At 45.3% G+C, this 13561-nt stretch overlaps 1 protein-coding gene across 1 annotated transcript in view; it reads right to left on the bottom strand.

Moving 5' to 3' along the window:
- The window catches only part of TRHDE (thyrotropin releasing hormone degrading enzyme), a 3000980-nt gene that overhangs the window by 436883 nt on the left and 2550536 nt on the right, over positions 1-13561 (bottom strand). Inside the window, exon 14 of the mRNA XM_069629390.1 lies at positions 5655-5752. Coding sequence (XP_069485491.1) covers positions 5655-5752 — 98 coding nt within the window. The remainder of the gene's footprint in view (positions 1-5654; positions 5753-13561) is intronic.

The raw sequence follows: 13561 nt of genomic DNA, 5'->3' as shown, positions 1-13561 counted from the left end.
AATCCAAGGGCCTTGAAGATTGCAAGGCATTTTTATATTGAGATAATTTATTTGAACATTTCCCACAGGTTTTCAAAATATTACCAACACCATATAGACTATTTTCAAGCTCTAAAATAAACTGATACGTTTTTCATAACTGATTTTTTTGACAAATTTAGAATTATAAGGCTCCTACTGAAGGGATATAACGATTGTGAAGCTTTGGATTTTGAGAAATAATGGATCCCAATATTCTCTTTGGGAAAAGAAAATGAATCAGTGCATCAAACAGTTTCCCATATTTATTGCTTTCATTAAGAACATTTTACCTATCTGAGAAGCTACGGTTTATACATAATTGTGTACTCTTAGTACTGTTAGCAGAGAGTCTTACACAATGTAGCTAATTGTTTTGAGGATTGACTGTTAGCAGTTCTATTGGTATGCAGCGGACAGGAGTATCTTCACCATAGAAAACTTTACCCTTTTCATTTTCTTACACAACCTTCCTGCTAGCGAAGATTTACCTCTCCAGCACTGTGAATCGTATGGATAATTACTAAAACCTTTATACGTTTTACTTAAATCTCATTACTAAGTTGTACTTGAAAACATCCAGCTTAATCAACCTAAAACAGAAGCAAACAGGAAGCGGTGAATGCCCTTCGAAAAGATACCCTTCAAAAGTGATGCCCAGACTGAGGACACCCAGATGGAGTGAACTAAAAAGGGCTGAGGTAACAAGAGCAGGTCATGTATACAGAGAGTCGGTGGTTCCTACACATAACCCAAGATTGTGCAAGAACCCTTAACAGCCGTAGAAAGTAATACATTGTGTACTTGATTAAAAAACAAGGCATGTTTTCAAAATCCATATCAACGTTACATACATCTGATTTGTGATGCACCAAACTAAACTCATGGATGTCTAAATAGAAGGAATAGGTAAAAGAGAAAGGGAATACATGTATCCTATTCCTTTTGTGCAGATGAGAATATAAGAAAACATAGATAATTATAACAACGGTTCTCTGGAGAATAAAGTGCAGGTTTTCAAAATTGTATGGCTTATAGCAAGGTAACTATAGCTCACATGCCATAAACCCTAAAATGGTGGCAATCATTAGCATCAATTGAACAAATCAATTGAAAGCCACATTGATTCTAAAAATTGCTTCAATAACATTACATTGATATGTCCCTGATAATTAAAAAAAAGCAAAGCATTAGGACAATTCTACTACCAGAAGCATCATTTTACAATTTAGGTGTGAAACTCCAATTCATTTTATGTTATTATCACAAGGTGAATACATAGGGTAAGGGTTTGGTTTTAACAGGGAACAACAATATTGGGAGGGGTAACACGAACCTTACTGTAGGGGGGAAACACAAAGGAATCGATCAACAAGGAAGGGGTAGAGGGTGGCAGGTGGTTCAAACCCAATACTTAATAAATGGCTTCACAAAAAAGTAAAAACACACACACATGAAATCAAGAAACCATGCTGAACGGGTATTGAACATATTTATACATAAAACTGATAAAATTGCCTTTAAACAGATATCATGTTGAGCCCCCAAGTAGTCAATTTCTATGTGATTATGTAACTTCCATTATGCCAATAATGGCAGTCCAAAAAGTGCAGTTTGCCATGTATTGCTTAAAACAACACAAAGTGACTATTAATAGATCCCTAAACGTAAATCTATCCAACATAGAGATAAAAGGTAACATACATCAAAACAGGATTAGAGCCAGATTGCAGAAAGGTTTCTCCCTATGTCTCCTGGGGCAGAGTTCACTATGACATGCGCTCAACTTAAACCTGGATACGACTGTTTTATTCTCAACAAAGTTATTTCATCTATAAGAAAAGTATAAAGCGCAGATCCACCCAAGCGAATCTTGATGCTAGGCAGGGTAAAGTCAGAAAGCTAGTCCTAGTTGCCATAATTTAAACAAAAGGAAACGTCTTCAATGACTGCCGAAAAGCTGAATGATCAGCCGTAGCCCGAAGATGGAAGAGGAGCAGTTCCATGATCTTGCTTTAGCAATGGATAAAGCATGTCCCCCGACCCGACAGAGCTGCACCCAAGGGACAGAGATAGTGCAGGACTTGAGGGAATGGAGTGGTCGATTAGGAACATAGGGGCAAAACATGCACTGCAGATATTCAGCCCCCAGGCCATAAAAGGCCTGGTGCACAATGCACATAGATTTGAGCTGCACCATCTGGTCCACAGGAAGCCAATGCAGTAACCGTAGGGCAGGGAAGACAAACGTTCAATAGGGAGTGTGAACCACCAGTCTGGTTGTTGCGTTTTGCAGCACTTGAAGGGGTTGGATTAAATACAGTGGCTGTGCTAGATATAAAGAATTGCAGTAGTCGTGTACACTCAGTACCAGTGCAGCAACCACTGGGGCATGGAACTGTGCTGGTGGGAAACCCAATACCCTGCACAGAGCTCTCAAGAACTCCCAAATGCTTCAAAACAGAGACCGGAAGAGGGCAGGAAGCAAGAGATGAAGGCCAGAAAGAAGGAGTCCACAGGAGAGAAGCAGAAGAGGAGGCAGCCATTAGGACTTCTGTCTTGTTCCAGTTTAACGTAAGCCAGTTGTGGCCCATCCAACACAACCCACATCCTCCAAGCACCCTTGTAGCTGAGACGCAGGATCACGATGAGAAAGATCAAGCTGCAGAATAATCTGGGTGTCATCAGCATAGGAGTAACATCAGAGGCTGTGGGAATGTATGAGCTGAACTAATGGCTGGATGTACAGATTGAACAATTGGGGGACAAGGCCAAGCCCTGGGGGACACCACAAGACAGTGTGACAGAAACAGAATGGAAAGCAGGAAGAGAAAGGGTTTGTGAACAATCACCAAGCAAGGATGAAACCAAAATAGCACCTCTCCAGATATCCCCGCCCCGGCAAACAGGATGGAATGGTCAAAGGTGTAAAAAGCAGCTGATATATCTAATAATATCAAGGCTCCCAATCCACCATGGTCAGAGAGACACGCAAGGTCATCAACCACTGAGACAAGCACACTCTCTGTACCCTGGCTGGGGCAGAAACCAAACTGGAAAGGAACAAAAAAACTAGATACTACAAGAAAAGAGCTAAAAAGAGGAGGCATTAGAGACTCCAACAGCTTCATAAAGGAAGGCAGTAGAGAGATTGGGCTAATGGTAGCAGGGGAAGAAGGATCCAAGGAGTTTTTCTTTTTTTTTTAAGAGAGTAATCACCAGTGCACGTTTCAGCTGTGAGAGAATGGACCTAGACTGACTTGAGTGGTTAATGGCCTGAGCCACCCAAGGAGCAATAGTTGGCATAATGTCCTTACACACAACCAGGGGGATGTATTCCAATGCAGAGGCAGACATAAGCATGGATGTGGCCTTTATTATCTCCTCCACTGAGAACAAAAGGAAGGAGGATAACAGACTCAAAGGAGCACACTTGGGTATAAATGGGGGAAATCCAACAGGGCCTAATACCGACATTGAATACTCGCAATTTTATCACCGAAGAAACTCGAGTCACACAACTCCTGGGAGGAGACAGACCCTACCTGAGCCCCAGCCAGGGAGGATAGAGTGCTTACAAGTTTGAATAATGATCTAGGCTGATTGAGAGCAGCTTCCACTTTACTTGAGTAGAACCTACCGTTAGCAGCCACATTGGCTTTATGGAACACAACTATGGCCTGGCGTAAAAACACCTGATCTGACTGAAGGTAGGAGCTTCTCCACTTCCGTTCAGCCTACCGTCACTTAAGTCACAGAGGCTTCAAAGCACCATCAAACTACGGCTCAGACTGACAAACTTGCTGTCTAGATAATCTGAAAGGAGCAAGATAATCAGCTGTCTCAGTAAATACATTGGCCAAAGACATCAGGTCGACCAGTGGGAGGGCCTGATACCATGACAAAACAGACTGAGCCACCTTAACTGCATCCACAGACCTCCAGCTGTGTTTCCAAAATGTAGGTTTAGAACTGACATAAGGAATACGATTGTCTGTTATGGAGAAAGGAATAACAAAATGGTCAGACCAGACCAGTTGAAGTGCTGGGAAGATCGAAACCACAGAAGGTGAGGAAAAGATCTGATCAAGTGTGTTACCCAAGTGATGGGTAGGGCCAGACACAAACTGTAGCAGATCAAGATCCTCCATCCCCGACAGAAGCTGCAGGAGGGGCTGATCTGAGCAAGAGTTAGCTTTTAAATGAAAATGCCCAACTATTACCAGTTTCACGAATTTTAGCAGAAGCTTGCCAACCAAATTTTAAAAAGCATCAAAAAAAGTCATAAGAAGGGGGATGGTATAGAGTTAAATCATAACAGGAATGTGAAGGTGTAATAATAGATAAACAAACTAACAGGTCTTCCATTTTAACCCCATGGTCACATGGGATTGCACAAGCATCTAAGGTCGACATGTGAATAAAGGCCAGAATGGTCACGCAGCCAAGTATCTGTTAAACAGGCAATATCCAGAGATAAAGTCCTCCATTAAATCATGGCATGCTAGGGCATGCTCTGCCAATGAATGTGTATGAGTAAAAAACAGGAAAGGTTGTCAGAGTATTCAGGTGTCTTACCCGTCATAGGCATTTGTGTAAAGCCTACCGGCCACATTGTGCTCGCCGGTGCCGCCCGAAGCAGCTCTTCGCGGGACAGCACTTGTAAACTGCTAGATAGGTCCCCCAATTGCTGACCCACCTCACCCAGCCCTCCCACAGCCCTGACTAGCACAGACCGGCTTGACTTTGCCATGACTTCGGCACACAGAGCACTCGCCCACTGCGCTCGTCCACATTGCAGCTGAGCCAGTGACTGCCTAAGTAGGCACATGATATCGGCCTAGCCCCACCCACTGTTCATAGGAGAGCAAAGACAGGTCCCAAAACGTGTCTTGTCCAGAGGGGGTGGGGGTATGCAGGAGACAAGGGAACCAGGAAACTTCCAGACCAAACAATGGCCTACAAGGAACCAAAAAGTAAACGTCAACTATAAAGCAAGAAAACTGGACAAAATAAACAATTTAAATAATTCAATTAAATGAATGGGATCCAATCACCCGCCCACTCTTGGAAACGAGCTGAAAGGAAATAAAAATGGTAAAACAAATGTAACAGGGTTGAAAGCAAATAGTAAATTTAGGCACTGAGCCAGTGGCAGTTACCATAAGTAACTCTGACTTACTTGTGATTTACACCAGTCAGGAATAAGCTAGAGTTACTCACAGTAAATTCTGTGTGAACCAAATAGCCCTTTCAAGGTTTAATTCATGGGTACGTTCGAGTAACGTATACACATTAGGTCCTAGAGCCAAGCTACAGAATCTTTGCACTGGTGCAAGTATAATTTAGGGCCATATCAGCACCCTGGGTAGGGAAAAAACATGATTTCAGCAAGTGCTTGCCCTATTGATAATACTGGGTAAAACTGCACATCGGTGCCACGTTTCTGTAATACGGTTCCTGTTTAATTAAGGACTTTCGAGCAGCCCCGCACTCACAGAAATGCTGTCACAATTTCCATACATTTTCATTATTATTTTCAATAAGTACAGTAGCAAAATGAGACATTTACATTGCACTTTCATTCGTTTGTGTGTATGTTTAAGACGCATGCAAGAGAATACAAGTAGGCATACTCAGTCTGGTAGAACGCCTGAACGATGGATCCGTTCTGATGATTTGCAGGCCACCCAAGTCGGAAGTACATGGTTGCAACTTGTTTGAAAATATATTCCTGAGGGAGCAAAGATGAATATTAATGTAATGTATATTTTTACGGATTTTCGTGAATATTTCAATGCATGTGGCAGAACATGTCATTAAAAGCCTTGTCTCAAACTAAGCTACATTTGAATGAGTGAATGTTACGGTTGGTCCTTACCCACTGTGCTATTCTTTGACCTTACTAGACAGTTAAAGTGCGCATCAGATTCCGGCAGGCATATTTATTCCAAATTCAGGCGCTAGCTCCATTACTTCATAACATCAATCAGGAAGTGCATTGCGCGTCAATAAGGGACAGAGAAACATTGCATTCACTTATTACATATACCCCCGCACGTCTCCCCTCCCGCCCCATTGGTCGATTGGAAAGTTTCTTTCCTCGTCTCCTCATCAAATATGCCCAATTAAGGCTGGTTTTTGCAGTTGCTTATCGCATTTCATATTCAAATGCGGTAGGGGGCAGAATTATCCCAACCCCATCCACCTGATTGCAGAGGGGCCGCAGCAGCAGCTTTTCTTTTTCAGCCACCATGGTCATAGAAGGGCTCCGTATGGAGCCCTGCCTTCTCTAACCATGGCAGCCATTTTGGTTAAGTATTTTCATTTCCAGCGAGGCCAGGGCCAGGTAAGGAGTCTCCTGACCCCCACCTCCCCCAAAAATAGCAATATTATTTTGTAGAGGTGCTTAAAAGCACCATAGCGCACTCTGCGCTTGGTCCCTCTCCCCCTTCCCACCCCTTCCTGTTTTCCTCTGCCCGCCTCCCAACACGCCCACTCCATCCGGATTGGTCCACATACCCCACATCAAGGACACCCTAGGGCATCCCTCTGCCCGGCAGCCCTGCGGCGAAGGACCCCGAGGCAAAGGACGGCCCCAAGATGTGTCTGCAGGTGTCCGCAGGGGATGCCAAGGAAGCCAGCAGCTAACAGGCACCAACAACAACCATGAGTGTGGCATGGGTGGGGAGTAGAGCAATCACTCTACTCCAGAAAACCCCTGCCACTCTATCTCACGTCCCTTATTAGCATGTCCACACTTAGATAGATTTGTGAACACTAGCCTGTGTCGCATCTAGATAGAATCATGAATATTAGCATGTCCACACTTAGATAGAATCGTGAATATTAGCATGTCCACACTTAGATAGAATTGTGAATGTTAGCATGTCCACGCTTAGATAGATTTGTGAATGTTGGCATGTCCACACCTAGATAGAATTGTGAACACTAGCCTGCGTCACATCTAGATAGAATTGTGAATATTAGCATGTCCACACTTAGGTAGAACTGTGAACATTAGCATGTTCACACTTAGATAGAATTGTGAATATTAGCATGTCCACACTTAGATAGAATCGTGAATATTAGCATGTACACACTTAGATAGAATCGTGAATATTAGCATGTCCACACTTACATAGAATTATGAATATTAGCATGTCCACACTTAGATAGAATCGTGAATATTAGCATGTACACACTTAGATAGAATCGTGAATATTAGCATGTCCACACTTACATAGAATTGTGAATGTTAGCATGTCCACACTTAGATAGAATTGTGAATGTTGGCATGTCCACACTTAGATAGATTTGTGAATGTTGGCATGTCCACACCTAGATAGAATTGTGAACACTAGCCTGCGTCGCATCTATATAGAATTGTGAATATTAGCATGTCCACACTTAGGTAGAACTGTGAACATTAGCATGTTCACACTTAGAATTGTGAATAATAGCATGTCCACACTTAGATAGAATCGTGAATATTAGCATGCCCACACTTAGATAGAATCGTGAATATTAGCATGTCCACACTTAGATAGAATTGTGAATGCTGGCATGTCCACCCCTAGATAGAATTGTGAACACTAGCCTGCGTCGCATCTAGATAGAATCGTGAATATTAGCATGTCCACACTTAGATAGAATCGTGAACATTAGCATGTCCACACCTAGATAGAATTCTAAACAGTGGCCTGCGCCGCATCTAGACAGGATTGTGAATGTTGGCATGCCCACACCTAGATAGAATTCTGAACAGTGGCCTGCACCGCTTCTAGATAGGATTGTGAAGGCCAACAAGTGCCACGCTTAGACAATACTGTGAATGTTAGCATGCTAAAGGTCAGGTAACACACTAACCAATATAACCTCAAACTCTGCATACTTATCTCACTCAAAAACTCACACAACCATCTCTCGCACCACAAGCCGCACGCACTTCACAACATTGCAACAACACATAAGCCGGAACAACAGCACACGCGGACTGACACCGATCCAATACCCGCACCAAATCTCAGCATCCGGTGTATACCGAGTTGAAGCTGCCAACAGAACACCACTCCTCTCACTATCCTCCTCCCTCTTCACCTTACTAACCGATCCCACCCCCCTTATCGTTTACAGATCCGCCAGAGCGCCTGGGGACCAATTCCGTTGGTGACGGTGCGCGGTACAAATACCTTTAACATTTAACATTTAACATAGGTATCAATGAAGGGAATGCGTGCAGGCTTGTGTGGGGGGGTGGTGGGAGGTGATCTCGCGAGTGCAGAGGCAAGGTGCTGCGAAAATACTGCATTGTGGAAAGCTGCGGCACAGAGGTCCGTCCAACAGATGGCTGTTTTGGCAGTCATTTCACAGAGCATTCAGAAAGCGCTTAACTCTCATATGCTGGGGCCTGCACGTGCTGACTATGCAGACCAGTGCAGAAGTTCACTGAGACGGTTGGCGCGGGTGGCACTTTGACTCGGGAAATAGAAGGGACTTGGCAAGGCGTGGGCTGTGGCGGCATGGCAGAACGTTACATGAAGGTACAAACTGAGGTGTACAAAACGTGGACGGATAGATGTTGTGAGGCTAAGGGGATACGGAAGACAGTGCTTGGAGGGACAGAGGATTGTGCAGGAACACTGGACCCCCGTAAAGTGTGTTCTGGAAGAGCATGTAACACGGACGATCTCAAACTGCCCCCTTTGGGTATGAGTAGTGTATGTCAGTCATCTGTTGTTTTTTTGCATTCCATTCACGTGTGTTTTTCCTTTTCCATTAATATTGCACAGCTGTAAGAACCAGAATACAGAAGAAAATACACGACTAGAGCTTTGCAAGGTATCACTGATTGCAACATCATGATGGCACTATTTGTATCTGTCCATTTTTGAAAAAATGATGTACACAGAATGAGTAGCTGGCATACAGAAGTACAGTTACAATCTACTAGCCAGGCATAAACGTCACTATCACCCTCATGCCTCCAGTAGCACAAAACACACAGGGCCTGATTTACAAAAGCACTTTTGAATGGGAAAACCCAATTGAAATAGACTTTGCAAATTCTGCCCACAGGCTCTTAGTCATCAAGTGTACATTATCACCCTCCAAGGGCCAGTGCACTTGGTGTGGCCTTCCATAGGCATACAGTGAATCTCAGCAATCTGAACCATTCTCCAGCGCACCCTGGATATAAGGACTGGGTGTAAGAAGAACACATGAGATGCAACATCCCTCGCGTTAAATCACCTTCAATTCCTCGACCACCTCTTTGCACAAATACACACAAGCAAGGGGGCGCATTAGCAGTATACTGTTTCCCATTCTTGTGCATCGTTATTAGTGTTTATGAGTGGGTGCGTGTGATTGTTAGTCAGTGAATAAAAATGTCTGAAAGATTTGATCACATGCAACTGTCAATGGGTGTGAGTGAAAAAAGTAAGCTAGACAATCCAGGTGTGTGGTAGAATGTCTATTTTTTTCCTATTTTCACTTACAAAGATCAGATGTCCAAGATGCCATCAAACTTAGCTAAAAAGATCACCATATCAGGAGGTCAACACAGCACCAGGAGTCAAGATATCACCAGAGTAGAATCCAAGACGTGCAAAACCGAGAGGACCAGAAAATAGGCATTCTATTGATATGATCCCACTCTCTGGAACAGCCGTCCTGCCAACATAAGGCTGGCTTTCTCCATCCAGCGGTTCGGGAAAGATTTGTAGACCCTCCTCTTCATTGAGCACTTCACCATGAAATGCAGACCACACGCTGACAAGAAGCTATCCCCGTTTATGTTCTACTTACCTTAACTTACAGCACTGCACTATTTTCTAGCTATGGATGGCCTATACAAATCACCTACATACATGCACATACATACATACAAATGAAAATCTTCCTGTTGCCATGGTTACCCCCAGGCGCAAGTATTGTGCTCACACTCAGGAGGAACCAAATATGAGTTGTATCTGTTCTTAGGGGGACAAAAACCAAAAACTGGTAAAGCCACCAGATTTCCATATAAAACTCGTTCTATGGGGGAGTCAGCCTATATAGTTAAAATCTGCGGCTGCATGGAGTGTTCCAGCTCTGCACTGCCCAACATGTGTCAGTAACAGTATAAGTTATCTTACTTTCTTGGGAGGAGAGCTCAGGGACAACGTGCTCACCTTGGAAGCAAGACAACACGGAGCAACACATGTTCGATCCCCGGGTCCGTGCTTACAAGCCTCTGGGTATTAAGTGCGTTATAAATAACCTATTATATCATATCATACGTTGAATGTCTAAGACTTTATTTTAGAAATACACAGGTCAAGAATATGTTCTAAACCTTTGGTCAGCAAATGTACTGCAATGGTATAAGGGAACAGTGTAAAAATAGACAGTGAAGGAGTGAGAGGGAGAAAACGAAAAAGGGGACAAGAGAGAAACAATAAGGAAGAACAAGAGTGGATACTAAGTTGTATGAAAAGAATGAGAGGGGACAGTGAAAGGATAGTATTGAAGAGGTAAAGGTTATGGAGAAGAATGAGATACAGAGACATCAAAATAGGTGGGGTTAGAAGAAGATGCAGGGACAGACTAGGATATTTGGGGATTGGGTGAAAGTGAGATACAGTGATACTGAAAGGGAGTGAAATGAGGGATAAAACTGAGCAATAGAGTGAGAGTCATATCAAAACAATACTGGGAGAAATGGAGGAAGACGTCGAGAGGGAGGTTGAGGGAGAGGAAGGATATGAGAGAGAGAGACATACAGAAAATGACTGAGATTGGGAGAGAGGGAGGCAAAGAGATCAAGATAAAATGAGGCAGAACAAAAAGGGGATGCAAGAGAGGCAGTGGGAATACTCAGACTGAAGGGATGCAATTAAGATACACACACACACACATCAACACAGGCTAGGAACAAGGGGTGGGGTCACATGGAATGGGAAACTGAAATACAATCAGATAGAAAAACATGTAGACAAAGAGACAGAGTGAGATATATAGAGAGATACGCCTACAGTGGCATACAAAAACACATACATCAACAGTGTGGGGAATGAGAAAGTGGTAGACAAAGTAAAAAAGGGCTTGTAGTGAGCAAGAAATCAAGAGATACATTGAGAAAGGCATAGAAGACAGGCATTGGAAAGGAGAGAGAATACCAAGAGTAATTATGATAGAATGCCAGCTGGATGTGAAAGCCCAATCTTAAAAAAAAAAAAAAAAACACATTTTTATTATTATAAATAATGCAGGTAATTCTGTTTCTGAAAGGCAGGCCTGCTAAATAAACCCCACTTCTAAAAAAAAATGAAATGCCAGAAGCATAGTGCATCCATCCACTTTGCTGCAACAGTCTCCTGATAAATGCATCTCCTGCTCTCTGGTGATACATGTCAGGTTCAATTATTAAATGTACACATGTGCATCCCTTGCAGCTGCTGTGACCCAAAGGCACTACAAACAGATGTGAAATTTGAACTCCTGCACCTCTGATATAAATTATAATAATTATCTGCCTTAATCTGTCTGGTGGCTGGGTAATCTCTAAGAATAAGCCGTGCCTTATTATTTTATGGTTAGTGATAAGAGCACAAAATTATGAGAGCCACAACCATTTGATGTTGTGCAAGCATCAACTCTGTTATCGCAGACCTAAGCTATGTCAGGACAATTTCTATTCAAGGCTAGCATGGCTCTCTCCACTCAACCAAGTGAGACAATAACAATAATGTTGCCTCTTTTGGATCCCGCCCCGCCCCACCGTAGTGTCTATGTGCCCCCCCGCCCTGCCGTAGTGTCTGCGTGCCCCCCTGCCATGCCGTAGTGTCTGCGTGCCCCCCCCGCCGTAGTGTCTGTGTGCCCCCCCGCCCCGCCGTAGTGTCTGTGTTCCCCCCCGCTCCACCGTGAGTGTCTGTGTGCCCCCCGCCCCGCCGTAGTGTCTGCGTGCCCCCCTGCCCCACCAAAGTGTCTGCGTGCCCCCCCTGCCCCTCCGTGAGTGTCTGTGTGCCCCCTGCCCCTCTGTGAGTGTCTGTGTGCCCCCCTGCCCCTCCGTGAGTGTCTGTGTGCCCCCTTGCCCCGCCGTGAGTGTCTGTGTGCCCCCCCGCCCCGCCTTGAGTGTCTGTGTGCCCCCCCGCCCCGCCGTAGTGTCTGCGTGCCCCCCCTGCCCCTCCGTGAGTGTCTGTGTGCCTCCCCGCCCCTCCTTGAGTGTCTGTGTACCCCCCTGCCCTGCCGTAGTGTCTGTGCGCCCCCCTGCCCCTCCGTGAGTGTCTGTGTGCCCCCCTGCCCCGCCGTGAGTGTCTGTGTGCCCCCCCGCCCCGCCGTAGTGTCTGCATACCCCCCTGTCCCGCCGTAGTGTCTGCGTGCCCCCCCTGCCCCTCCGGGAGTGTCTGTGTGTCCCCCCGCCCCACCTTGAGTGTCTGTGTGCCCCCCTGCCCTGCCGTAACGTCTGTGTGCCCCCTGCCCCTCCGTGAGTGTCTGTGTGCCCCCCCGCCCTGCCTTGAGTGTCTGTGTGCCCCCCCGCCCCTCCTTGAGTGTCTGTGTGCCCCCCTGCCCCTCCGTGAGTGTCTGTGTACCCCCCTGCCCCACCGTGAGTGCCTGTGTGCCCCCCACCCCTCCGTGAGTGCCTGTGTGCCCGCCCCGCCGTAGTGTATGTGCGCCCCCCCGCCCCTCCTTGAGTGTCTGTGTGCCCTCACCCTGCTTGCTCCCCCCCTCTTTTGCTCTGCATTTCACCCCCTTCCTGCCCCCTTCCCTTCCCCCCCTCACTTCCATCCTCTTCCACTTCCTTCTTACTCCCCCCTTCTATATTTTCCCTCCTCTCAGTCTTCCCCCTCTTAGCACTTACTACTATCATCTGTTCCGTGACTCTTGATAGCAGCTTGTCTGTCCCCCCTCTTTCCCCCTTTGTTCTCTCCCTCCCCCCTCCCCTGCTTTTCAAATTTGTCACAGACATTTTTGCTCAGTAGCGTGCCTTGTTCTCCCTCCCCCCTCCGTCCCCTTGCCCCCCTCCCACCCTGCCTCTTGTTACCACCTGCACTGCGTAAATTGTCGTCAGACATAGTAATGTTACTGCTTGCTTTGTTCTCCTTCCTATCCATTACCTCTTATCTTACTTGTTCTATGCACTTGCAAAATCAGAAATGTCGACAGGCCTATTATGATAGTTATTTTCACATTCTGTATTGTTTCAAGGACTTTTGCTGAATGTAACTGTATTTTCCTTTGTCCCCTCCCTCCTGGAAGCGCTTTGAAAAACATTGTGTATAGGCGCTATATAAATAAACTATCATATCATATCATATCATATCCCATGGAGGAATTGTAACACATCCCCTCAAGACCCATGACCTCTCTACATGAGATTTCCTGGGAGGCTCTGCTTCAAAAGCAGCAATGACATAACAAATCCAGCCTCACACCAGGGTGCTACAGAACAGGGTGCATTTGCAGTCAGCAGGCATGGGAGAAGAGCAGAGTTAGAGTATCCATAGAGGTAACATGGGTTGAGAAGGTGTGTGATCATCGGGTTTTCTGTCAGAGCTCG

The sequence above is a fragment of the Ambystoma mexicanum genome, chromosome 12 (genome assembly GCF_040938575.1).
Source record: "Ambystoma mexicanum isolate Mex_15411 chromosome 12, UKY_AmexF1_1, whole genome shotgun sequence".
Lineage (NCBI taxonomy): Eukaryota > Metazoa > Chordata > Amphibia > Caudata > Ambystomatidae > Ambystoma > Ambystoma mexicanum.
The sequence above is the reverse complement of the archived record's forward strand: the minus strand, read 5'-3'. Positions and strand labels throughout refer to the sequence as shown.